The 23,819-nt window shown below is 46.6% G+C and overlaps 2 protein-coding genes across 4 annotated transcripts in view; both read left to right on the top strand.

Annotated features, from left to right (window-relative positions):
- Positions 1 to 2,510: 2,510 nt before the first annotated feature.
- The window catches only part of Poc1b (POC1 centriolar protein B), a 103,822-nt gene continuing 82,513 nt past the window's right edge, over positions 2,511 to 23,819 (top strand). For 2 of the 3 annotated variants that reach the window (XR_005880510.1, XM_040754991.1), the window contains exons 1-2: positions 2,511 to 2,648; positions 3,225 to 3,309. Coding sequence is in view for 2 of the 3 variants with exons in the window: in XM_040754991.1 (XP_040610925.1) it covers positions 2,634 to 2,648; positions 3,225 to 3,309 (100 nt within the window). In the remaining variant the exon portion in view is untranslated. The remainder of the gene's footprint in view (positions 2,649 to 3,224; positions 3,310 to 23,819) is intronic. The other variant, XM_040754990.1, reaches the window with a different exon arrangement.
- LOC101828090 (polypeptide N-acetylgalactosaminyltransferase 4) lies at positions 3,337 to 7,499 on the top strand. The gene has a single exon (XM_013126815.3). The coding sequence runs from the start codon at positions 3,839 to 3,841 to the stop codon at positions 5,573 to 5,575; it is 1,737 nt and encodes a 578-aa protein (XP_012982269.1). The 5' UTR covers positions 3,337 to 3,838; the 3' UTR covers positions 5,576 to 7,499.

Genomic DNA, 23,819 nt, shown 5'->3' with positions numbered 1-23,819 from the left:
GTCAAGCCCGGCAGCAAGTGCCTGTACACGCTGAGCCACATAGTCACATATATTTACAATATGCATACAATCGTGAGTCTAAGCATGGTGGCATATATCTGATATCCCAGCACCTGGGAGACAGAAGCTAGAGAATCTGGAGTTTGAGGTCAACAAGGGCTATGCAGTGTGGCCCTGTCTCAAAACAAAGATAAAAAATAAAATAAAACAAAAACTTGCAATTATACAAGAGATGTCAGGACTTTGCGGCTGGAAGAGGATTGCTGAATGCCTGAAATTTTTTAGCTCTCTCTTTTCTGAGCAGTGTGCCTTGGGCTAGAAACAATGTTTTTGTATTTCAAGTGGAAATATAAGCCTCTTTAAGATGATTATGATGGTTAAATGTCTGGATGTAAGCAGTTACTTAGAAGAGCATCTAGCTGCATCTGTACATCATAGGATGTGACAACGTGTTGTTTTGTTCCTGGGAATAGATAAAGGTCTTAAGGTCAACTTTGGGTGATGACACAATAATATATTTTTACTCTGTGAGAAAATCATGCATGTATATAATGGAACGTACCTACCTCCTGTTTCCCTCCTCCAACTTCCCCTATAGCCCTCTCAATGGGCCCCTCTCCCAACTCCACATCTTCATTAATAATCCACCTGCCCAGTGGTGCATGGGTGTGGGGCCATTGACCATACTCTCAAAGAAGAACGCCCCTCCCTTTTCCAGTAGCTACCAACTGCCTATAGCTCCTCAGCTAAGGGGCGGGACTTGGAGAGCACCACCCACATCTACACTAGAATTTGGGCCAGCTTGATCCTGCGCAGGTAACTACAGCTGCTATGCATGGGCAATAGCCATGTCATGGCCAGAAGAGGGCATGTCACAGCCCTCCTCATCCTTATCCTCTGCTCCTCTTCTGTGTCTGAACACGTGCGGTGGGAGTGGGGTGTGATAGAGACGTTATGTTTACAACTAAGCACCCACAGACTTGTTCTCAGCACTCAGACCAGTGATGGGTCTGTGCATTGACTACTGTCAACTGCAAAACGCAGCTTCTCAACCAATGTTGAGAGTAGCCCAGGCCTACTGGCATACACATAAATGCTTAAAAGGCAAATTGACGGCATCATCATTTAGTGAAGTAACAGTAGCAGGGTATACCCTAGGGCCTATCTCATCATTTAAAGTATGTCTTGCATACCAACGAACTAAGTAACAGTTCACTTTTGTATGCCACTCACTGTTACACTTGTTACACAGCATTGTTATAGCAATAGATGACTGATACAAAAGGAACTCACTAAGTAGCTGTGGGATATCTATCCCATATACTATGGGATAATATACCATAGCAACCACCCAAGGAGTTTGTTATATGGGCAGTGCTAGGTCCTGTACCATAAATACTAGTGACATCTTTGGCAACCCCAGTCAGCATCAAATATACTAAAATATGAGACTCCTCACGTTAGACTACTGAGGGACTCTTGTTGTTTGCTTTTGTTATTGGCTAACAGAGTCCACATATCTCAGGCTGGCGCCAACTTACAATGTGGCCAAGGATGACCTCGGACTTCAGATACTCCTGCCTCTAACTCCCCAGCGCTAGGACTGGTTGGTGTGGAGCTGGGGATGGACTCAAGTTCATGCTAGGCAAGCAGTCTTCAGGCGCGCTACAGCCCAGCAAGTTCATGCTAGGCAAGCAGTCTTCAGGCACGCTACAGTCCAGCAGGAGAATGGCAAGTTCTTGAGGGCAGGAAACATATTTTTGGCCTTTTTTGTCCCTCCCCCTTTCTTTTTTGTTGCCCTTGGGGGTCAAGCATACAAAAGATATATTTAGCACCCGCCCACCCGAGTGTGTTAAACTAATACGGATTACAGTCATTCTCTACCTACTTAATTGCTACATAGTGGTTAAGACTAAATGCAAGCATAACAGCCAGTTAAAGAACCTGTAATTAAGACATTTTCCACTTACATAGAACATGTGTCTTACCAGTTATCATGACATTTTGTTGCCAAGAATTTTCGTTTCATATATAATTTTCAGATGAGTCCTTTAAATGCTTCGGGGCAGGGTTTGTTGTTCGGTGTCAAAGGCTTTGAAGAACTATCTAGATGCGGCTTCCCTTCTTTAAAAACAAACCCACATCTTCCGCCGGGAGGAATCAGCTTCTCTGAATGTGATATCCCAGCCACCAGCTTGCCTGAACATCAGAGTTCCCGCTCCGGCGTCGCGAATCCGCTCGCGTGCTTTGGGCGCGGTCTCTTTAAGGTGTAATAGAACTCTGATGGCATCGATCACAGGCTCGCCCCCGCCTCGCCCCGCACGGATCGCATTTCCCCCCAGGCCGCTACTCCCCGCTTCCCGGCACCAACCCGGGGGTCCGCAGCCTCGGAGGCGCGCGGGCTTCGCTGTGTGCGGGCGCGTTCCCGCCAGGCCCTCCGCCGTCCGCCGCGCGGGCGGCGTCTCGGGGCTCGTCTGGCCACGCCTGGGGCGCGGGCTTTGATTGGCCCGCCGTTGTTGTAGTGACCGGGAGGCGCCCGCGCTCGGGGCTGACGGTTCCGGGCGCCGCACGGTCCCCCCCCTCGTCCCCGCCCCTCCCTGGCTCCCGCGGCCCCGGAGCTGCCCGCTACCCTCATGGCCTCCGCCCGGGTAAGGTCCCCGCCGCTGTCCGAGCCGACCCCATGGCGGCGAGGCCAGGTGGGGCGCGGGGGGAACCCCGCTCGGCCTGGGGGACCACGGAGGCAGCAGGTGTGAGCTGCCCGGGTCTGGGAGCTCGGCCGATCGCCCCGCTCTCAGCAGCTGGAGCGCTGTGCCCAGGAGCCCGGGGCGCTGAGCGCTGCTCCCGGGGCGCTGAGCGCTGGGACCCCCCCCCCGACTTCCCGGCCGGTTCCGCGCCTCACGTGCGTCAGAATCACCTGAGAGGTTTAAAGGGCGCGGGAGCCTGCGGCGTGCACCGGCGGCTCGGCTCGGGGAGGGCGAGCCGGGGCGGGTCCCTGGACTGCGTTCTCCAGAGCCTGGGCTGGGGAGTCGGGGGAGGGGGCTCCTCCGGCGGGGGCGGGGGCAGTTCCCGGAGCCTGTCACCCCGGAGGTGATGCCCCCTCCTCCCACGCTGCCCACCGATGAGCCGGGGTCCTCTCCGATCTCGGGAGACAGGCAACGATGACCTCTGGTCCCGAGAGTTCGAATTCCGCTCCTGCTTTCAAACTCGACAACTTTCCCTCCTAGGAGGACCCGATTCTGGAACGTTATTTTAAAGGCCACAAAGCTGCGATCACCTCCGTGGACTTCAACCCCAACTGCAAACAACTTGGTAAGTTGGTTTTTTTGTTGTTTTTGTTTTTTGTGACAGTAAGCAAAGATCACGTAGCTGAAAACCTTTCTTTCCTTCTCCTTCGTCCCTGTCTGAGGGAGCCAGGCGCGATGGGGCGCACCGGGCCTCTGCAGGTCCCCGGGCCTCTGCTCTGCACCGACTCGGTCGGTCTGGGCCTGACAGACAACTTTCGTGAACTAACCACCAGGAGGAGTGAGTGGGCAGGGGAGGGGTTTGTGATCGGCCTGGGGAGGGTGGAGTATTGGCTGGAGAGTTTGTGAAAAGTTCTAAGAGGAGCAGGAGGAAGTGGGGGCCGAAAAGTTGAGCTGCACCGGAGGCCGAGGAGCGAGGGGTCTCAAGTGACCCCCGGGAAACCCCGGTGTTTGGGAAGGATCTGAGCGCCTGCATGAGAGGATCTGGTTGGAAGTTCGCCCCTACCTGAGCCGGGAACTCAAGCCGCAGGATCCGCAGCACTTCCCCCGAGTGCTGGCTGGGTGGCCGCGTCTACGCACGACTCGTGAGGATCCAGATGGCCGTAAGGTGGACCTGGGCAGGCAAGAGCTGCCTGCTGCTGGCGCTTTTAACCCTGGCTTATATCCTGGTAGAGCTCTCAGTCTCCACTTTGTACGCCTCCCCGGGAGCCGGCCATGCCAGGCAGCTGGGACCGAGACGGCTCTCAGACCCTGAGACAAGGGGAGAGGATTTGTCCCAGCCTCTTTATATAAAGCCCCCTGCAGATTCCCATGCTCTTGGGGAGTGGGGGAGAGCGAGCAAACTCCAGCTCAACGAGGGTGAACTGAAGCAGCAGGAAGAACTCATTGAGAGATATGCCATCAATATTTATGTCAGTGATAGGATCTCCCTGCACCGACACATAGAGGATAAAAGAATGCCTGAGTGTAAAGCCAAGAAGTTCCACTACAGGTCGCTCCCCACCACCTCCGTCATCATCGCCTTCTATAACGAAGCCTGGTCCACTCTGCTTCGAACCATTCACAGTGTTTTAGAAACTTCTCCTGCAGTGCTCTTGAAGGAGATCATCTTGGTCGATGACTTGAGTGACAGAGTTTATTTGAAGACACAACTTGAAACTTACATCAGCAATCTCGAAAGAGTTCGCTTGATTAGAACCAATAAGAGAGAGGGTCTGGTCCGGGCCCGTCTCATTGGGGCCACTTTTGCCACTGGGGATGTCCTCACGTTCCTGGATTGCCACTGTGAGTGTAACACTGGTTGGTTGGAACCACTTTTGGAAAGGATTAGTAGCGATGAAACAGCAATTGTGTGCCCTGTCATTGATACTATAGATTGGAACACTTTTGAGTTCTACATGCAGACTGGGGAGCCCATGATTGGTGGGTTTGACTGGCGTTTAACATTCCAGTGGCATTCTGTCCCCAAACATGAAAGGGACAGGCGCACATCAAGAATTGATCCCATCAGGTCACCCACCATGGCAGGAGGACTGTTTGCCGTCAGCAAGAAGTATTTTCAGTACCTGGGGACATACGACACTGGAATGGAAGTTTGGGGAGGTGAAAATCTTGAGCTGTCTTTCAGGGTTTGGCAGTGCGGTGGCAAACTGGAGATCCACCCATGTTCTCATGTGGGCCACGTGTTCCCCAAGAGGGCGCCGTATGCGCGTCCCAATTTCCTACAGAATACCGCCAGGGCCGCCGAAGTATGGATGGATGAATACAAAGAGCATTTCTACAACCGAAACCCTCCCGCTCGCAAAGAGGCCTATGGTGATATTTCTGAAAGAAAGTTACTGAGGGAACGGCTGGAATGCAAGAGCTTCGACTGGTATTTGAAAAACGTGTTTTCCAACTTACATGTCCCTGAGGATAGACCTGGCTGGCATGGAGCTATTCGTAGCATGGGCATCTCTTCCGAGTGCTTGGACTATAACGCCCCTGATAACAACCCCACAGGTGCCAACCTTTCCTTGTTTGGATGTCACGGTCAAGGAGGCAATCAGTTCTTTGAATACACTTCAAACAAAGAAATCAGATTTAATTCTGTGACTGAATTGTGTGCAGAGGTCCCTGAACAAAAAACTCACGTAGGGATGCAAAACTGTCCCAAAGATGGTGTCCCTGCTCCAGTAAACATCGTTTGGCTGTTTAAAGAAGACGGAACTATTTTCCACCCTCATACTGGACTGTGCCTTAGTGCTTTCCGGACATCTGAAGGCCGACCCAGTGTACAGATGAAAACGTGTAATGCCCATGATAAAAATCAGATCTGGAGTTTTGAGAAATAGATGAGCAGAACAGCGTCTTCTTTTTGGGAGCTGACAGTGCCTTCTGGAAAGTCCAAGTGCCCAGTGATGATTGTATTGTTCCCAGAAGTCACCCAGTGGATGGCTGTGAGGCCACTGGAGAGCCGTGGTTCATTTGGGGCTGTCACTCTGAGACTGGGAGCATGGAGCACTGTCGCTCAGGATTTCAAAGTGCCTCCCTTCTTTCCTCGAGGGTTGCTTTACTTAAAAGCTTTGTCGGCGTGGCCACCCTGACTTCTCTTTAAAGAAACTGCTGTGAATTGAGACGCACACAGCACTTAACTATGGGCTGGGGGTGGGCTGTGTGTGCAGCTCAGCCGAGTGGGCAAGACCCGTCCGATCCACAGCACCACAAAAACACACTTAAGTGCAAGGCTTAGTATTAAAGAGTGTAAAAGTTCAAGCAAAATGGGATACGATTCATGCTGATGAGTAAATTCATTGCATGTCCTTTTATTTTTTTTATCAAAACTTGTGGATGTGTAATTAGAGCTGTTACTGTTTTGATGATGGGATTTAAATTTTTTTAGGCAGCCCATTAAATTTGAGGTTTTTTAGAAACTAATTTGTCCATGATCAAATAGAAGTTGAGGAAATTTGACCTTGAGAAAAAAGGCCTGGTGTCGATATATATTTCATTGGATGAGGGTATTGGTCTGAGTGCAAGTTTGGAGGTCTTTTTTGGACAGATTTTCTCAGAAACCTAGACTCCCGCCAAAATGAAATGGTGAGGCGTTCCCATTCTGTTCTTTGTAAACAGGAGCTATTGGACTGACTGACCTATATCCATACCTCACAGCACTCTGCAAGCTGTCCACTCTGTGAAATTGTTTGTGATTATAGGGCATTTTCTCATCGCACTTCCTTACGTTGCGAATGTACTAGAATGGCACTCATTCAGAATTCTGTGCCTCCCTTCGTCAATGCTTAATCACTTCAAGTAAACACAATTGAGGCCTCTCTGAAACTAACCCCAAGTGTGTTTACTGCAGCGTGTGCAACTGAAAGTGAACTCAGTTCTGCAGAAAGTGTTCAACTCCCCCATGAGTTCTTGCTTACCTGGAAATTTGGAAGGGTTATCTTAAGGTTGCAAGGGAAAAAAGGCTGTCTTGGTAGCTGCTGATTGCTACCTTCAAGCTCATTGCCAACACCCGGCAGCCTGGCAACTCTCAAAGTGGGTGAACAAGAGGCTTGGTGGCGGGATGAGCTTGGCTGAGTCATTTATCTTGCTTGGTCCTCAGTTTCTTCATCTGAATAGCTGGATTGACTCTTGAGGGTCCCTTTCAACCTGAAAGTTCAATGATAACATCCTTCTGCCGGTTCCTCACCCATGGTGATTTTTAGGAACACTTTTGTGTCCTTACTTTTAACATAGGTAGTGCGGAACCGCTGAGCAGTGTTCAGTTTTGAAGACAGAGAAACAGCTTTTAAATTCCCATGACCCGAACTCACCTGAAGTGGTGTGTTTCTCAGTGGAGTTATTATAGTTAGTTTTATAGTCATTTTATTTAATGATTGTTGAACTGATGTGTTTGTTAAACGTCTTCAGCTTTCAAAGGAATATAAATATTTTCCAAACTAAGTTATTTCAAAACTAAATAAGTCTTAAGACATTTCTACTGGTTCCCTACTAACATTTTATTCAGAAATCACAAGCTAAATTTGGGAGTGAGCCACAGCTTCTTGACTGTGGTATGAAAAACGCATGTTCCATAGAGAAACCAGTCCTCAGGAATTCAAAAGGAAATTGTTTTCAGTGTTCACTTGACAGCTTGCGTGGAGAGAGGGAACTTTGTAAACTGGGGATTTAAGTAAATTGTTTAGGGTGACCACTTCAAAACATTAAAGTTTGTATGGACTTGTGACTTTTGTTCTCATTGACTCTTAGAATAAAAATCTGTTGCCACTTTTCTGTAAGTTATTCAGCAACCTGAAAGTTTATCAGAGATTTGTCTAGATCCTGTGGTCAATGCTTAGCCCTGATTTTATTCAATGAAAATATATAAAAATAAGGAAATTCCCCTGAATGCACTCTAGCCTTGACCATGTCCTCTTGAAAACAATTTTTTTTACTTATTTTTCAAAATTTTTCTTTTTGCCTTTTGTTCCTGTTAGTCCCCTGTCATGTGACAGAATGAAAATGGATGCAATCTGAAAGTGACTGTTGAAATGACTTTTATTTAGTAGCTTGATGTCCCTATCAAAACAGAGAAAAGACTTTTAAGACTATTTAATTCTGTGTTTACCTTTTTCTCTGTATTGGTGATTATGACTTTTTAGGCTGATGGTTTATTTATATCCATAATTCATAACAAAGGAAACTGGAGTTGTGTTTTTTTATGTAGGTATATTCTAATTTCATTCCAAAGGTACACCGAAATGAAATAGGCAAAATATTCTTTCACTTCTTATTTCCAACTTATTGTTACTTGAGTTCTCTATTTGCTGTAGACAGTTAGGCGCTGATCTTTCAAGCAAGTTTACATGCTTAAATTAAAAGTTATGGAAGTATTTGATAAGCAAGGTCAGTAAACAACCATTTTGTTGTTTACTGACCAGTCCTGTGAATACATTATCTGCATAAGCAGCTTAGTGGTAGTTTTTATTAAAAAATGATGATATAGTCATCAGGCTTTCTATAACTTTAAATACCTTGTTTGTAAGGGAAATTGTGTTTACTCAGCCAATAGTAGTCTCTTGTATGTGTCCAGCCATTTAGTGTCTCGGTTTTAATGAGTAAAATTTAGATTTGACTTGGCTTTCTGAATTACTATTTTAATTTTTTTTTTTTTTTTTTGGTTTTTCGAGACAGGGTTTCTCTGTGGCTTTGGAGGCTGTCCTGGAACTCACTTTGTAGACCAGGCTGGCCTCGAACTCACAGAGATCCACCTGCCTCTGCCTCCCGAGTGCTGGGATTAAAGGCGTGTGCCACCAACGCCCGGCCTCTATTTTAATATTTTTGAATGAGCACAAAGCTCAGGTTCAGTTTTCTGTATTTTGAGCAGTGACACTGTCTTTTTGTTAGTGGTGTTTGTAATGTTGATTAAGATGCAATAAAACTTATGCCTAATTATTTTTGCAAACTAATTCTGCTGATTTTAGCCTATAGAACTAATGTTCCTGTGTACACATTTATGATGATGGTGTGATAGTTACCTGAACATGCGATTATTTTCCTTACTAGAAAGTTCGGCTAGGGTATCCAGAAAGTCGGGTTAGATGCCATTAGCCAGTTAGGATGCAGAAGTGATGTCAGCACTATCATGCATTAGCTACATATGAGTGAGCTGCAAATGATGAGTATCCCTGGACCCGCCCTGTCTTCTGTACAGGTAGCTAAGTGGTTCCCTGACACATGGACACTCTTCCTTTCAAAATCTTGGGCTGAGAAGAAAACACTTGTCTCCTGTACTGCTGCCTCAACTTTTCTCTGTTCATAAGTGCAGTTCCTTTCCGCCAGTATCATGAGTGATTTTTTTTTTTTTTTGAGACAGGGTCCCATGAATCCTCAACTGGTCCTCCTGCTCTGCCTCTTAAAAGAGATTACTAGCCGGGTGTTGGTGGCACATGCCTTTAATCCCAGCACTCGGGAGGCAGAGGCAGGCGGATCTCTGTGAGTTCGAGGCCAGCCTGGTCTACAAAGTGAGTTCCAGGACAGCCTCCAAAGCCACAGAGAAACCCTGTCTCGAAAAACCAAAAAAAAAAAAAAAAAAAAAAGAGAGAGAGAGAGAGAGAGAGAGAGAGAGAGAGAGAGAGAGAGAGAGAGAGAGATTACTAGCGAATATCCCCGTATCTTTGCCTCTTTCCAGTGAGCTGCGTTGTCCTGAAAGTTTTTATATACCCTGCCCTTATCAGATGTTTGGGGCCACATTTAAGGGCATGTACTAGATACAGTAAGCATTTTTTGCTTTTACATACAAAACGTTTCTGTAAATGCAGGTGCTTGTTCTCTAAGTAACTCCTTGTAAGTCATGACATGTTTCTATGTTTTAGTTTCATGAATGTAAAAAGGACAACTGGACAAATTGTATGCAGTACATCCATGGTTACCAGGGCTCTTGAGAGGGAGGGGTAAACCATGGTTGCTCAGGGAGGGTTTTTCTTTTCTTGGTCGGAGGGAAGCGTAATGTGTTGAGAATTTTCTGGAACGAGTAACAGGTGATTCCACTTGGTGCAAAATACTGAATCGTGTAGCACAGGGTAGGGTTTATGGTATGCGGATCATATTTCAATTTAAAAGTGGCTTGTGGAGAAGAAGAGAGGCTGAGAAATTCCAGGCATCCCAAGGAAGAGAATTTTTTTGTAATATATATTAATCCTCCAGTTTGGTATTAGGTCAAAGGTTTAAAAGTCATTCTTTATCAGTTTCTCCTAGCAATTCTGAGAAACTACAGTCCATCCCTCTGGTCAGGAGATGGATAGTACAAAATGCGGAATGAATACTCTACTTATCCAGCTGAACAGACGGCCAAGAAAATCCATAGGATCTGCTAATAGTAATCGGCTATGCTTTTTCCATTTGCTCAGTTATATGGCCTGCCCAGGCTAGGCGGGGCACAGCAACTCCTACATAGGGAAGAGGAGTTCTGTGCTGTCTGCTCCGTACCGTACCCTGAGCCTTTATGCGCAGTTCTTTAACCCGTTCAAAGGGGGGAAGGGAGGGACTGTTGACTTTAGACCCCTTTTTTCAGGCTATCATGTGCTCTGAATATGCACACACAAGAGAACCAAACAGATGCGTTTCCTAACATGATATAAAGAGTTGATAGCCCAGGGGGAAAGACAGATATGCTGGGGGAAGCCCACAAGTCCCTGTGGAACTAGCCCTGCCTTGGTGAACAAAGGGACAGTCGGTGCCGAGGAAGAGCAGCCGCGTGCTGGGGGTGGCAGCGGAGCCAAAGGTAAAGGCACAGTTGTCCGCAGAATGACGTTTAAACATTTAAACTGAAGGCACAGTTGTCCGCAGAATGAGGTTTAAACTGAAGCCCCGGAGAGTCAGCTAGGTAGACAGCAGAAAAGGAGCAGTGCAGGAAGAGGCCAAGGGTGACGGTGACCTTGTCTTAGAGAAGTAAGAAAAGGCAGTAAAGGAAGAGCCTGCTTCTCAGGGAGAAGGGGAGATGAGTTTAGGGAGGACTTGGGCCAGAGCCAGTGAAATGGTAGCTGGTGGGCAGATTTGCCTCAGTTTTAGTCCCTGGAACCTATGATGTTTCTTTATATGGGCAAAAAGATTTTCATAGTCGTAATTTATGACCTTGAGGTGAGACCATGTGAGTGAGTGGTAAGTCCTGTGACAAATGCCCTGAAAGGAAACCGCACCGTTGTTCACGCCTGTCACGAAGTCCTGGCAAGGCCGGGCAAGGACCGCTACGAGCATGAGGCCGGCCTGGCGTGCAGACAAAAACGCACGCTCAACATGAAAATCCCAGGGTAGGCAGCCAGGCGTGGTGGCACACGCCTCTAATCCCTAGCATTAGGTGAGCCGAGGCAGGATTATTCAGAGTTTAGATTAGCTTGGGCTACATAGAGAGACCCAGTCCCCCAAACCAAACAAACAAGTGAAAAACAGATAAGGGAGGCCATAGGAAGCCAGAGGCCAGGGACAGACTGCTTTGAGGCAATCACAGCCGAGGAAGCAGAGAGGGAGAGGGAGTGGGACTCTCCAGGGCCTTTGGAGGGACGATTTTTCTGTCAACACCCTGACCCCTGGCCTCCAGAGCTGTGAAGAATAAGCTGTGCTGTTTTAAGTTTGTGGTAATTTGTTACAGCAGCCACAGGAAACGGAAGCCTGTTTGGGGTTCTAGTCTATGGGTTTAGGATCTGATTTATGCTTGGAACTCATCGTCATGGCCCCCGTGGAAACCACAGATAGTAAAAGAAGTCCTCAAGAGCTGTTAGGTAAAGGCCATCTGAAAAAGCGTTGGCATGTGCGAGGTCGGTGTCCTCAAGCCAGAGCGAGGGTTTGCTAGGAGACATTAGAGAGTGTGAGAACATGGAGGACATTTAAGGTCACAGGAAGGGATCTGGTCACAGGGAAGGAGCAGAAGAATGAGGGCAATGGCCTGTGCCTGAGTCCTTCCTAGCTGTGAGCTTTAGATCAGAGGAGGTAGACAAGGCATCAGAAAGGCTGGGAGAGAGCGTTGTAGAGGATGACGGAAGGCCACGTCTGTGGTGGAGGAGGCAGCCGGGCAAGCAGTGAGGTGGGGAGCACTCATAGAGTGAGAGACTGGCCTCTCCAGACTGTGTCCCCTCGCCTCTCCAGACTGTGTCCCCTGTCTCTCCAGACTGTGTCCCCTGTCTCTCTAGACTGTGTCCCCTCGCCTCTTCAGACTGTGTCCCCCTGTCTCTTCAGACTGTGTCCCCCTGTCTCTTCAGACTGTGTCCCCTCGTCTCTCCAGACTGTGTCCCCTGTCTCTCCAGACTGTGTCCCCTCACCTCTCCAGACTGTGTCCCCTGTCTCTCCAGACTATGTCCCCTCGCCTCTTCAGACTGTGTCCCCTCGCCTCTCCAGACTGTGTCCCCTCGTCTCTCCAGACTGTGTCCCCTGTCTCTCCAGACTGTGTCCCCTCGCCTCTTCAGACTGTGTCCCCTCGCCTCTTCAGACTGTGTCCCCTCGCCTCTTCAGACTGTGTCCCCTCGTCTCTCCAGACTGTGTCCCCTCACCTCTCCAGACTGTGTCCCCCTGTCTCTTCAGACTGTGTCCCCTCGCCTCTCAGACTGTGTCCCCTCGCCTCTCCAGACTGTGTCCCCCTGTCTCTTCAGACTGTGTCCCCTCACCTCTCCAGACTGTGTCCCCTGTCTCTCCAGACTATGTCCCCTCGCCTCTTCAGACTGTGTCCCCTCGCCTCTCCAGACTGTGTCCCCTCGTCTCTCCAGACTGTGTCCCCTGTCTCTCCAGACTGTGTCCCCTCGCCTCTTCAGACTGTGTCCCCTCGCCTCTTCAGACTGTGTCCCCTCGTCTCTCCAGACTGTGTCCCCTCACCTCTCCAGACTGTGTCCCCCTGTCTCTTCAGACTGTGTCCCCTCGCCTCTCAGACTGTGTCCCCTCGCCTCTCCAGACTGTGTCCCCCTGTCTCTTCAGACTGTGTCCCCTCCCCTCTCAGCAGCTCCATCTGTGGTCACACACTGGGCTTCGTCAGTAGCAGACCCCGGCCCTCTGCTTCCTAATCGCATGTCCTAAACCTGGCGTGAGGAATTGTTTTCTGTCCCGTGACTTTCTCGGTAGCTTCAGCTCGGAACTCCTCTGCCGCCCCCTTCTCCTCTGCCTGCCCCACACTACAAACCCACAGTCACCCATGTCACACACTCACACACATGTCTGCACAGCAGCATGCAGTTGTTAGCCACCCCCCTCAACACGGGCAAGTGATTGATTTAAAAAATAGATTTAAAGGGAATGGAGCCAGATTTTTTTTTTTGGTGTGTGTGTGTGGGAACTAGAAGGAATAGCAGGAGGAGAAACTGTAATCAGGAAATATTGTATGAGAAAAGAATCCACTTTCTTTCATTTATTTATTTATTTTGGTTTTTCAAGGCAAGGTTTCTCTGTGTAGCCCTGGCAGTCCTGGGACTCTTCTCTGTAGACCAGGCTGGGCTCGACAGAGATCTGCCTGCCTCTGCCTCCCGAGTGCTGGAACTAAAGGCGTGTGCCACCGTTACCCGGCCAAGAATCTGTTTTCATATAATAAAAGGAAAAAAAGATGAAAAAAATGCATTTTGTCTATATGCATGGGATTTTTTTGCCCATTCTCCACTTGGATGCCTCACTCACAGATCTGTCCGTTTTTAACACTAGCATGACCACCCCACACATGCACGCGCGCGAGCACGCGTGCACACACACACTGCACCTCACGTGTTGTGTAGGTCAGATACTGTTTGGTGGGAGTGAACACTCAAATGCACACCCGTTTTTGGAGGCCGGAGGACAGCCTCAAGTGTCGTCCCCAGGTGCCGCTTCTACTTTGTTAGGTTGTGTTTGTGATGTGCGTTGTGCGTGTGTGGTGTATGTACTTACTGGTTCCCTCGTGCGTAGGTGCGTGTGTGCACACTTGTGGGAGGCCAGAGGTTGATGCCAGGCGTTGATTCTCAGTCTTTTTCACCTTTATTGTTTGAGACAGGATCTCTCACTCAACTTGACACTCATTGATTTGCTGGCTGGCTTATTGATTTGTCTAACTGACTAAGTCACCAGCCCAGGGATTACAGGTATAATGTCATTTTTTTTTTTAATATGGCTTCTGGGGGTTGACCTTAAGCTTTCATGTTTGCAAGGCAAGCACACTTTACCAGCCTTGCCAGCTCACCAGCCTGAGGCAGTGCTCTTGAGTAAACTAATTATGCTAGGAGTCAGCCATCACCTGAAGAGGGTGAGCTGTGAAAGAAACAGGGTGGTAGCTTTAAAAGATTTCAGAGGCCTTGGTATCCCCAAGCAGTCAGATCAAGATTGAAGCGTCTGAGGAGGTGTCTGGCTCTAAGAGGGATCATGCATCCATGCTTCTTGAACCCACAGGCCACATTGGGAAGGACATGAAACACAGTATAAGCTTTAACCAGGGAATATGCAAAGCACTATGGGAGTGTAAGTTTACACTATGGTTGATGAGCACAGAGACTTAAGGCGTAACTCTGATCATGTCTGGAGGAAGGCAAGCATGGAGCTTGTTGGGCTGCATATATTTATACATTTCTTTCTCCCATGCCTGTCCCCAACTCCAGGTTATCTTTAGTGGGAGTTCATTTTGTAAAGCACCACAGATCCTTTAGACTCGAGATACTTTCTTTCTCTCATCCAGGGCAGGGAAATTTTAAATTGGGGCCATTACTTAATTGAACTATGGTTCAGTGCTTGGAAATAAAAACAGATTCTGAGACTATTAAGTTGTTTACATTTTGTGGCTGCAGTTAGAATACTGTGATTTTATTGTGCAACCCTCTTCCATTTGGGTTTATAAATGTATATACCTAAGGATTATCTCTTTTTATTTAATGATTGATAGAGAATGCCTTGTCATTGAGTTCTCTAGATTTCCTTGTTTATTTTTCCCTAAGGAAGGCAGTCCATTGCTTTCTTTCGTGGCCCAAAGGCCACTGTGACACTGGAACTGCAGGAGCAGGTACAGAGTGTGACCCTGCAAACTTTTAGCAGGAAGGACTGAAGCGGAGAGCATATAGAAGTAACTGCACCAGTCAAGACTCAGACGGCCCGGTGACTGAATTACCAGGCTCTTCTTGACTACAGAATGGAAAGACCTGAGAGAACATATAACTCAAATGATAAAAATCGATATGGGGTTAGTGAGATGGCTCAGCAAGCAAGATGCTTGTCCTATAACCCTGACAACCTGAGTTCAATTCCCATGACCCCACATAAAAGTGGAAGATGATAACTGACTCCACAGAGTTGTTCTCTGACATCCACACGTGCACTGTGACACGTGTGCCCACACATAGACCTCTCTCTCTCTCTCTCTCTCTCTCTCTCTCTCTCTCTCTCTCTCTCTCTCTCTCTCTCTCTCTCTCTCTCACACACACACACACACACACACACACACTTTTAAGGATAAATATGCATGTGAGCCTTTTTAGCAGATTGCAGTGTTTGTCCTCTGACTTAGACCCAGCAGTAATTGTTCTACAGACTTGAAATGCTTATATGAGAATCATGTTATTTACCTAGCAGCATCAAACAAAAAAGCAACAAGATTAAAACCAACCTAAACCGAGTGGTTTCATTAAATAATTTGAAGGACAGCTACACTATAGGATGCACGTAGGTTTTTCCCTCCGGTTATAACGGTAGTTGGGATCTGAAAATAGCTGTAAAGCAAGATTCAACACCCAGCGCGCCTTTGCCGGGCACAGATGTGGAGTGCAAAGCCCTGGTCTCTGTAGAAGGAGCAGCGCACGGGCTGAGTCCTACACCTTCCCTAGCCTTCCCTGGAGGATAGCAGAGTGGAGCAGAAGCAGGATGCCCCACTGCTCCAGCTGCTCCAGATAAGGACTGGACAGGCTGGCTTCCTGAGACGTTTTGGAGCACAGCCTCAAAAGGGTGTCTGTCTATGGGGCATTGTCCTAAAGCTTTACTTGATAGCCAAGAAACACACCGACAGAGCAGGTTACTCCATTCGGAGGGCAGGGTCCATAGGACTCCCTCTAAAAGCCCCACCATCTATGAACACCGTTACCTTGGGACCGGACTTGCAACATGAGTTCAGCAGGGACAAAGCACTTGGCAGTAAGTGACCTTAAGTTCTAGCTTCGTTGCTGTTGTGGAATATTAGTTTAGCTTGTGTTACATTCGTTTATGCCGTGGAGCATTTGTTTAACTCTGTGAAGCTCTGTTACTTTGCCTGTCTAAAATACCCGACTGGTCTAATAAAGAATTGAAAGGCCAGTAGCAAGGCAGGAGAAAGGATAGGTGGGACTGGTAGACAGAGAGAATAAAAAGAGGAGAAAAAAGGGGGGGGGAGAGGAGCAAGAACAAGGAGAGGAGAATGCAAGGAGCCACCACTCAGCCACACAGCCAGCCACGGAGTAAGGATGAAAGAAAGGTATACAGCAACAGAGAAAGATAAAAGCTCAGAGGCAAAAGGTAGACAAGGTAATTTAAGAAAAGATGGCTATTAACGAGCTAAGCCAAGGTCTGGCATTTATAACTAATAATAAGACTCCATGTAGATTTATCTGGGATCTGGGTAGTGGACAAGCAAAAGAGTAAAACAACCAACTACACATTGCAAATGATTAAGAAAAAATACATATTTAAAGGTATTTCTATAGAGAGAAAAATGACAGTGCCAACAGACCACATGTAGACATGACAAAACCTCCAGTAGGAAAAGAAGGTATGGGGTCTTTTGTACCGTCTTGTAATTTTTCTATGGGCTTGGAATTATAAAAATTCAAATGTGCCGGGACCAGGAAAGGGAACATAGGATAAGGTAGTTCTGTGCACTACCAAGACACAGCTCCAGCCCGCACTGGGTGGAAGGGAAGGGGGAGAGGCAGATTACAGAAAAGCAGGTGCCAGCTGTCCCGCATATACAGAATGTACAAGAGAGAACACACCCGTGTCTGTGAGCACGTGGAATTCCCGATGGTCACGTGCCGGGCAAGGAGTAGAAGGAAGCTCGTGAAGTACCTTCATAGTATTCAAGTCCTGTAACAGGCACTGCTTTTACCAACTGAAGGGACACACGAGATGGTGTTTAAAACCCAGGAGATTGATGAAAATGTCCTTTAGTTTTAGAAAATAGTATTTGGTTTTGTTTCAGTTTTGACTTCATGATGTAGCTCTAGCTGGTCTTGAACTCATGACTCCACCCCCACCCCCCTCCTCAGCTCCACGTATTCAAAGATTACACGTGTGTGCCATCTTACTAGCTCTAGAAAACTGTACTCCTGACAGATAAACCTGTAAGTAGCTGCAGGTAAGTTTTTGTTAAATCAATGACAAAGAGAATTTAGGTTGACTACGGAATGACACTGTTCCTTGAAGTGACAAACAACAGAAATCCTGTCTGACTTTCCAGTCAGTATGGAATGTTCTATGATCTCACCTTTAGGGTCAAGGCAGAGCTAGAGACATCAGAGTGTGCTCATTTTTGTTAACTTGGCACAAACTAGAGTCACCTGGCAAGAGAGAACTTCAGTTCCTTTGTCCAAGTTGACCCGTGGGCATCTCTGAGGAACATTTTCTTGATTGTTGATTGATATGGGAGGGTGTGCAGTCAGTGCCACTCCTGGGCAGGTGGTCCTGGGTACAGTAAGAAATCAGGCTGAGCAGGCCACTAAACAGCATTCCTCCATGACCTCTGCTTCAGTTTCGGCCTCCAAGTTCCTGCTTGAGCTCCAGCCTGACTTCCTCAGCGATGGGCTGTGAGCTGTGAGTTGTAAGATGAAAAGAAACCCTTTTCCCCTCTAAGCAGGTTTTGGTTAGGGTTTAAATCACAGGAACAGAGAAGCCTGACAACAGACTTTGTTCTGTGTCCTAACAAGGATTTCTTCTGACAACGGAGTGCCATTTTGATAATGTATTTTACATAATTATGTATAATATACATGCATATATCTAAGTAAGTTTTTCTTCGATCGGTAGGTTTACTAGCTGACATTTTTCTTAAAGTCCTCCCTTTGGCATTTTATCTTAAAATAGAGCAGTAGAATGATGAATACTGTAAACTGTGACATTTTAAATTATGTGGTAATATTTACGTAGGGTGTGGTTCCATAGAAATGTATGAAAGCACATTCTAAGGTTACATTGTCCGACAATGATGTCCATACTCGAATACCATTTTTTAATAATAATACTGTAGTTTGCTGGAACAGTTCTTAACTGAGAAAGATTAAGGACTGGGTGAGGTTGCACACATCTGTAATCCCAGTACTTTAGAACAATTGGCATGGAGGAGGATGTGGAATTCAAGGTCAGCATTGACTCATGACAAGTTTGTGTCCAGTTTGCACTACCTGAGACCCTGCCTCAAAAGGAAGAAAGAAAAAGAAAAAAGGGGGAGAGGATGGAAGGAAGGAAGGGAGGGAGGAAGGAAGAAGAGAAAACAACAAAGGAAGAGGGGAATTGAGGCAAAAGATTCAATGCTGGTTTACATATTAGTATTAATATCTTTACTTTGTTGTTTTTTGTTTTCTCAAGACAAGGTTTTCCTGTGTAACAGCCCTGGCTGTCCTAGAACTTGTTATGTAGCCCAGGCTGGTCTTGAGCTCACAGAGATCTGCCTGCCTCTGCCTCCCGAGTGCTGGGATTAAAGGCGTGCGCCACCATGCACTGTTTCCTTGTGCTGGGAGGAAAGGCGTGCGCCACCATGCACTGTTTCCTTGTGCTGGGAGGAAAGGCGTGCGCCACCATGCACTGTTTGCTTGCTTGCTCACTTTTCTTTCTTTTTTTTTTTTAACGTTCCTCATTCTTAGCTTTATTATCAAAACATTTCTTTTCTATTATATGAATTAACAACTTAATAACAAATATGACAGAGTGTATACATCCCAGGCACGTGATATACCTCTTTTAAAATCCATTCATAACATTTTCTTCCCACAGCCCTCTGGCTGCCACAGAGCACCCCCATCTGTCTCAGTGCCCCGCTGTCAGGTGTTCTGCATTCCGTGAGTTGGTTGAGGAAAAGGTCACTCCAAGATGAAATCATCAGGACAGTGTAGCAGCAGGAAAGTTCAGGCTCTGATGGACTGAACCTCCAGTAATAGGGTTTTCTCAATTCTGCCTGCCTTTCCCAAGGATGGCTTAACTTGCTTCATCGTTATTGTGTAGCTGAGCAGGGATACCACAGAGTGGTGGATTGGGGCCCACACTGCACAGCAGTCCTGGGCCGGCCGCTCACTCTTCTTAATGGTTTATTATTTATTTTTATTTTATTTGCGTTGGTGTTTTGCCTGCATGTAAGCGTTGTGAAGGCATCAAATCCTTCACAGACAGTTGTGAGCTTCCACGTAGGTGCTGGGAATTGAACCCAGATCCTCTGAAAGAGCAGCCAGTGCTCTTGATGGCTGAGCCATCTCTCCAGCCCCCATTTAAAAATAATAAAAATAATACATTGATAGTTTTTCTGAGATGTAAGCGAAAACATCAAGTATACCAAGCTCCACCTATAACTGGGGCATCTCTGTTTCTGGTGTGCCATAATTGCTAGGCCTCTCTTAGTTCTGATTCTACACTTGATCTTTTAGCCATCACACTGAAGTTAAACATCTTCTTGGGCTCTGTGCAGGTACATACTCCCTACATGATGCTCACACTCGTGCCTCATTAGCATCTCTGAGCAAACTCTTAGTTTTCACATGATTCAGCCGCTAGACCGGTGGCTCTCAACCTGTGGGTCAAGACCCAAAAATATTTATGTTACGATTATAAGGGCAAAGTTACAGTTACGAAGAAACAATGAAAATAACTTTATGATTGGAGGTCACCACAACATGAGGAACTGCATTAAAGGGTCACGGTGTCAGGAATGTTGAGGACCACTGTTCCAGAGCCCCTTCTATCCTGGTCTTTCCCATCTCGTTAAATGACCTTTAGATTTTCCTGGTTGCCTGGAAGTTAGGATCCTTGTGCTTCTCTCCATCAAATCTATGAACAAACCCCATAGTTTCTATCCCTCCAGCTCCCACAGCCTCAGACCTGTTAAGATAACCATCCCCTCCAAAGTGCACTGTTGTAATACTGGAGTTGACTTCTTTCTTATGCTTCCTCTCCCTGTTTCCTGTGTGATAGATATGCTTGTTAAGGCAACCCCAGAGCAAGACTCCAAGTTGCCACCAGTAATGCCTTAGTCAGTTTTGAATTACTGTGACAAGTACTAGTGAGTCGCAATTCAAGGAGGAAAGGAGCATATGCGCTTCTAGTTGGAGGTTTCAGTTGGTGGCCAAGTTACCTCTGTCACCTTGGGGCATATGGTAAGGCAGTGTGTCACAGCAGGAGCACATGGTGGAGGGAGCTGCTCCCCTCTTGGTGACTGGGAACAGAAAGGGCCTCTGGTGTCTTCCCCCACAGCCTCACCCCTCCTACTAGGCCCCGCCTCCTAAAATCCATCACCTCCTAATACTACCACAAACTGGTGCCCAAGCCTCAACTATGTGGGCCTGCCTGAAGTTCCTTATAGGGTCGTTCAAGACCTTCTCTTTATGGTGGGGAGTTTTAATGTCTTACTTAAGCAAACTTGGCTGTGTGCTCTTCTAAAAGCTCCTTGTCCTCTAGGTAATGTTTTCCTGGGTTCATAACTAATTTGCATGGACTACAGCATGACTCTATCTACTTCATGTTGATGGGTAATACGTTTCTAGTGTGGGGTACTTTGAACAGTACTGCTACGAATACTGACATGTCTTATGTGAAATCTCTGTGAGTTCTGTTTGGTATGTAGGTTGGAGTGCAGCTGTTGAGTCAGATGATAAGTGTATGTTCCACTTCACATAGATATGTTCAGACAATTTCCAAAGTGATGATACCAGCCAGCATGATGGGAGAACCCTGGTCAGCCCACAGCCCCAGAGATTCAGTGTCTCTTTCACTGTAAACATTTGGGTGAGGGTGTGGTGACACTGGGTTCCAGATGACTAACAGATTGCACACCTTTTCTTATTTACTGACTTGTGGTGTGTAAAAGAGCCATCTGGTAACCTTTTGCCTGTTCTTGCTAGGTCCTATGCATTTTCTACTGATTTACATGATAGCTGTAGATTCTAAGCACACTTTGTTAACTATTGGGGTATTCATTCATACATACATACAAACATAATCTTCTCCCAATATATAGCTTGCTTTTTCCCTTGATTAGCAGTGTGTGTGTGTGTGTGTGAGAGAGAGAGACAGACAGAGACAGAGACAGAGACAGAGAGACAGAGAGAGACAGAGTACACACACACAGGGGGGGGAAGGAGGAGAGAGGGAAGAGAAGGGGAGGGGAGGGGAGAGGAGGGGAGGGAAGGAAGAAAGAGTTGAGATAGGATATCCCCAATGTAGCTCAGTCTAATCTGAAATTACTGACGGAATTTACTGTAGCCCAGCTGGCTGCTAACTCATACATGCTCTTTCTGCTTCAGCCTGCTGAGTGCTGGAGTTGCTGACGTGCTCCACCGTGCTCAAAGCATAGTGTGTTCTTTTTCGTTCTTTCTTTGCATTTTTGAAACACAGGTCTTACTGTGCAGCCCTGACTGGCCTGAGACACTGTGTAGGCCAGGCTGGCCTTGAGTTCACAGAGACCTTCCTGGTTCTTCCTCCAGGCACTGGGATTAAAGGCATATGCTGCCACACCCTGCTTACAGTGATTTCCACCCCCCCAAGGGAGGAAAATGTTTTCATTTTACTATAACACAAAATGTCTTTCTCTTTCTTTATGATTAGTGGTTTATGGATGTTTAAGCAAATTTGGTTTACCTCAAGGGCATAAAGCTATTCTATGTTGTCTAAAAGCTTATGGTTTTACCATTTTAATGACATTTAAACCCGTAATGCATACATATTTATTTATTTGGAAAAAAAAGCATCTTCTCCAGTGTCAGTGACAATGTTCCCACCCAGAGCATAGGGTACGTCTTTCAAAATCCAGTGGCTTCCTACTGCACTTGGAGTAAACTGTACTGATCCCTGTGCCTCCTTGACCTAAGTCTGTGCCCTGTGTCTGTACTGATCCCTGTGCCTCCTTGACCTAAGTCTGTGCCCTGTGTCGCAGCTTGCTGTCTAGTCTGTCCCTGTCTTCCAGCACAGTCTCTGGCTTTGCACATGGATTTTCTTCTGCCAGGCACAGTGCGCATGCCTGGATTCCCAATTCTTTTGAGGCAGGAAGATTGCGTGTTTGAGGCCAGCCTGGGCTATAAAGTAAAACCCTGTCTAAAAGTAAAATTAAAATGACAACAAAAATTGCTTCTAGGCCTTTTGGCTAAGACAAGTGGGGTTCCTTCTAGTCGGAGTGCCCTTTCTGCCATCTTAGCTAGATTACTTCATCCTCCTTCCCCAGAACAGACCCTCTCATCATGGAGTCTAGCATGAGTGAATGATATGTATATGGTAAGATGCCCCCTACATGTATGACGGGGCTAACGATGCCTTACTATGAGATGTCTTTCTGTGTGATCTTTCTTAAAGGGAGCGGGTTATGTCTTACTATGAGATGTCTCTCTGTGTGATCTTAGAGGGAGCGGGTTATGTCTTACTATGAGATGTCTCTCTGTGTAATCTTAGAGGGAGCGGGTTATGTCTTACTATGAGATGTCTCTCTGTGTGATCTTAGAGGGAGCGGGTTATGTCTTACTTTCCGTTGCATATCCTGTTTGCAGCATTATACACAGAACGAAAATTGGATCCTAAGTATGGGAGCATGTGTAACCAATTGTTTTCCCTGTTTGTCAGAGTTTGTTAGAGTTTGGATGATCCATGGTAGAACATCAGCTTCTTTGCACTCTTTTCCCCCTTCTGCTTTTCTTTTTTAAGGGAAAGACATTGAATAAAATTACGGCTTAAGGAGCTGGAGAGATGGCTCAGTGGTTAAGAGCACTGACTGTTCTTCCAAAGGTCCTGAGTTCAATTCCCAGCAACCACATGGTGGCTCACCACCTTGAATGAGATCTGGTGCCTTCTGCTGGCATGCAGAAGATTGTATACATAATAAATAAATAAAATATTTTAAAAATTAAAAAAAATTACGGCTTAAAGCCTGGAAACTCACTGGACTGTAAGTGTGGAGACAGTACACAGGCTGGAGAACTTAGGAGACTTCCATAATTCTGTAAAGCTGGGCCCCGTTTCTGCCTGTCAGTGATGCTTGCTGTACTTTAAATTCAGAGTTGCAGTTTTCCCTTAAGCGTTCTGTATGACATAGTGATTCCCAGTGACCCGATTCCTATTGTTGGGGCTGTCCTGGGATGTGTGTAAAATAGAACTTGTTCTGTAGGCATGAGTTAAGTCCACCTCTGCTAAGGGTTACTGTTCATTCTTTGTCAGGGGATTTATTTCCACCATTGAGCACATTTGTGTTTCATTCACTTAAAGACTCTTAAGCTAATGTCTGACATACAGTTCTTTTTATTAATCATCACGTCAGAAAATTACAGACGAGCAACAGATTTGGAAGGCTATCTCACCCGTTCTTTAAAAGCGTTTCTGGACCAGTTGACAAAATTAGAATGCCTTTGGTGGGTGATGAATTTCTCAAGCTTACCTGTACTGTGGGTATGTGTGAGAATAACGGTATTCCTAGGGAAAGTGCATGAAAACATTTAGCGGTGAACATGACATGATTTATATGCAACGCTTTCACATGGTTCAGGAAAAAAATTGTTTCTGCATATCTTGTCTCCATGTACAAGGAGAGGCAAGCACCAAGGACATACAGACAAAATACTAACAACAGGTAAGATTAGATAAAGAGTATATTCGTGCTACTTATGCTGTTATGACTTCTGGGGGAACTCACTTCCACATAGTTTTTTGAAGTAGCTCATCTGTCCCTGTAAAAAGATTCATTACCCCCAAACTGAGGCTAAGTAACTTCCAGTCACACGGGCAGATGGAGTGACTCAGCCTAACGTACTCCTCTACAGCTTCTGTTTTGTAGCGAGTAGTTCCTGCGCTCTCCTTGAATCCTGGGGTGGTACCCCTGCTGGGAAACAGAGCACTACTAAGGTTGACTGTTGATGCTAAAATAAACATGATTTTAAACAATAAACTACTTTTGCCATTACCTGGTCAGCCCTC

This window comes from Mesocricetus auratus, unplaced genomic scaffold (assembly GCF_017639785.1).
Source record: "Mesocricetus auratus isolate SY011 unplaced genomic scaffold, BCM_Maur_2.0 Super-Scaffold_100011, whole genome shotgun sequence".
Classification (NCBI taxonomy): domain Eukaryota; kingdom Metazoa; phylum Chordata; class Mammalia; order Rodentia; family Cricetidae; genus Mesocricetus; species Mesocricetus auratus.
The sequence above is the reverse complement of the archived record's forward strand: the minus strand, read 5'-3'. Positions and strand labels throughout refer to the sequence as shown.

What these genes read in the sequence shown, in the direction of transcription:
- LOC101828090 (XM_013126815.3), top strand. Translation starts at nt 3,839, where the DNA reads ATGGCCGTAAGGTGGACCTGGGCAGGCAAGAGCTGCCTGCTGCTGGCG.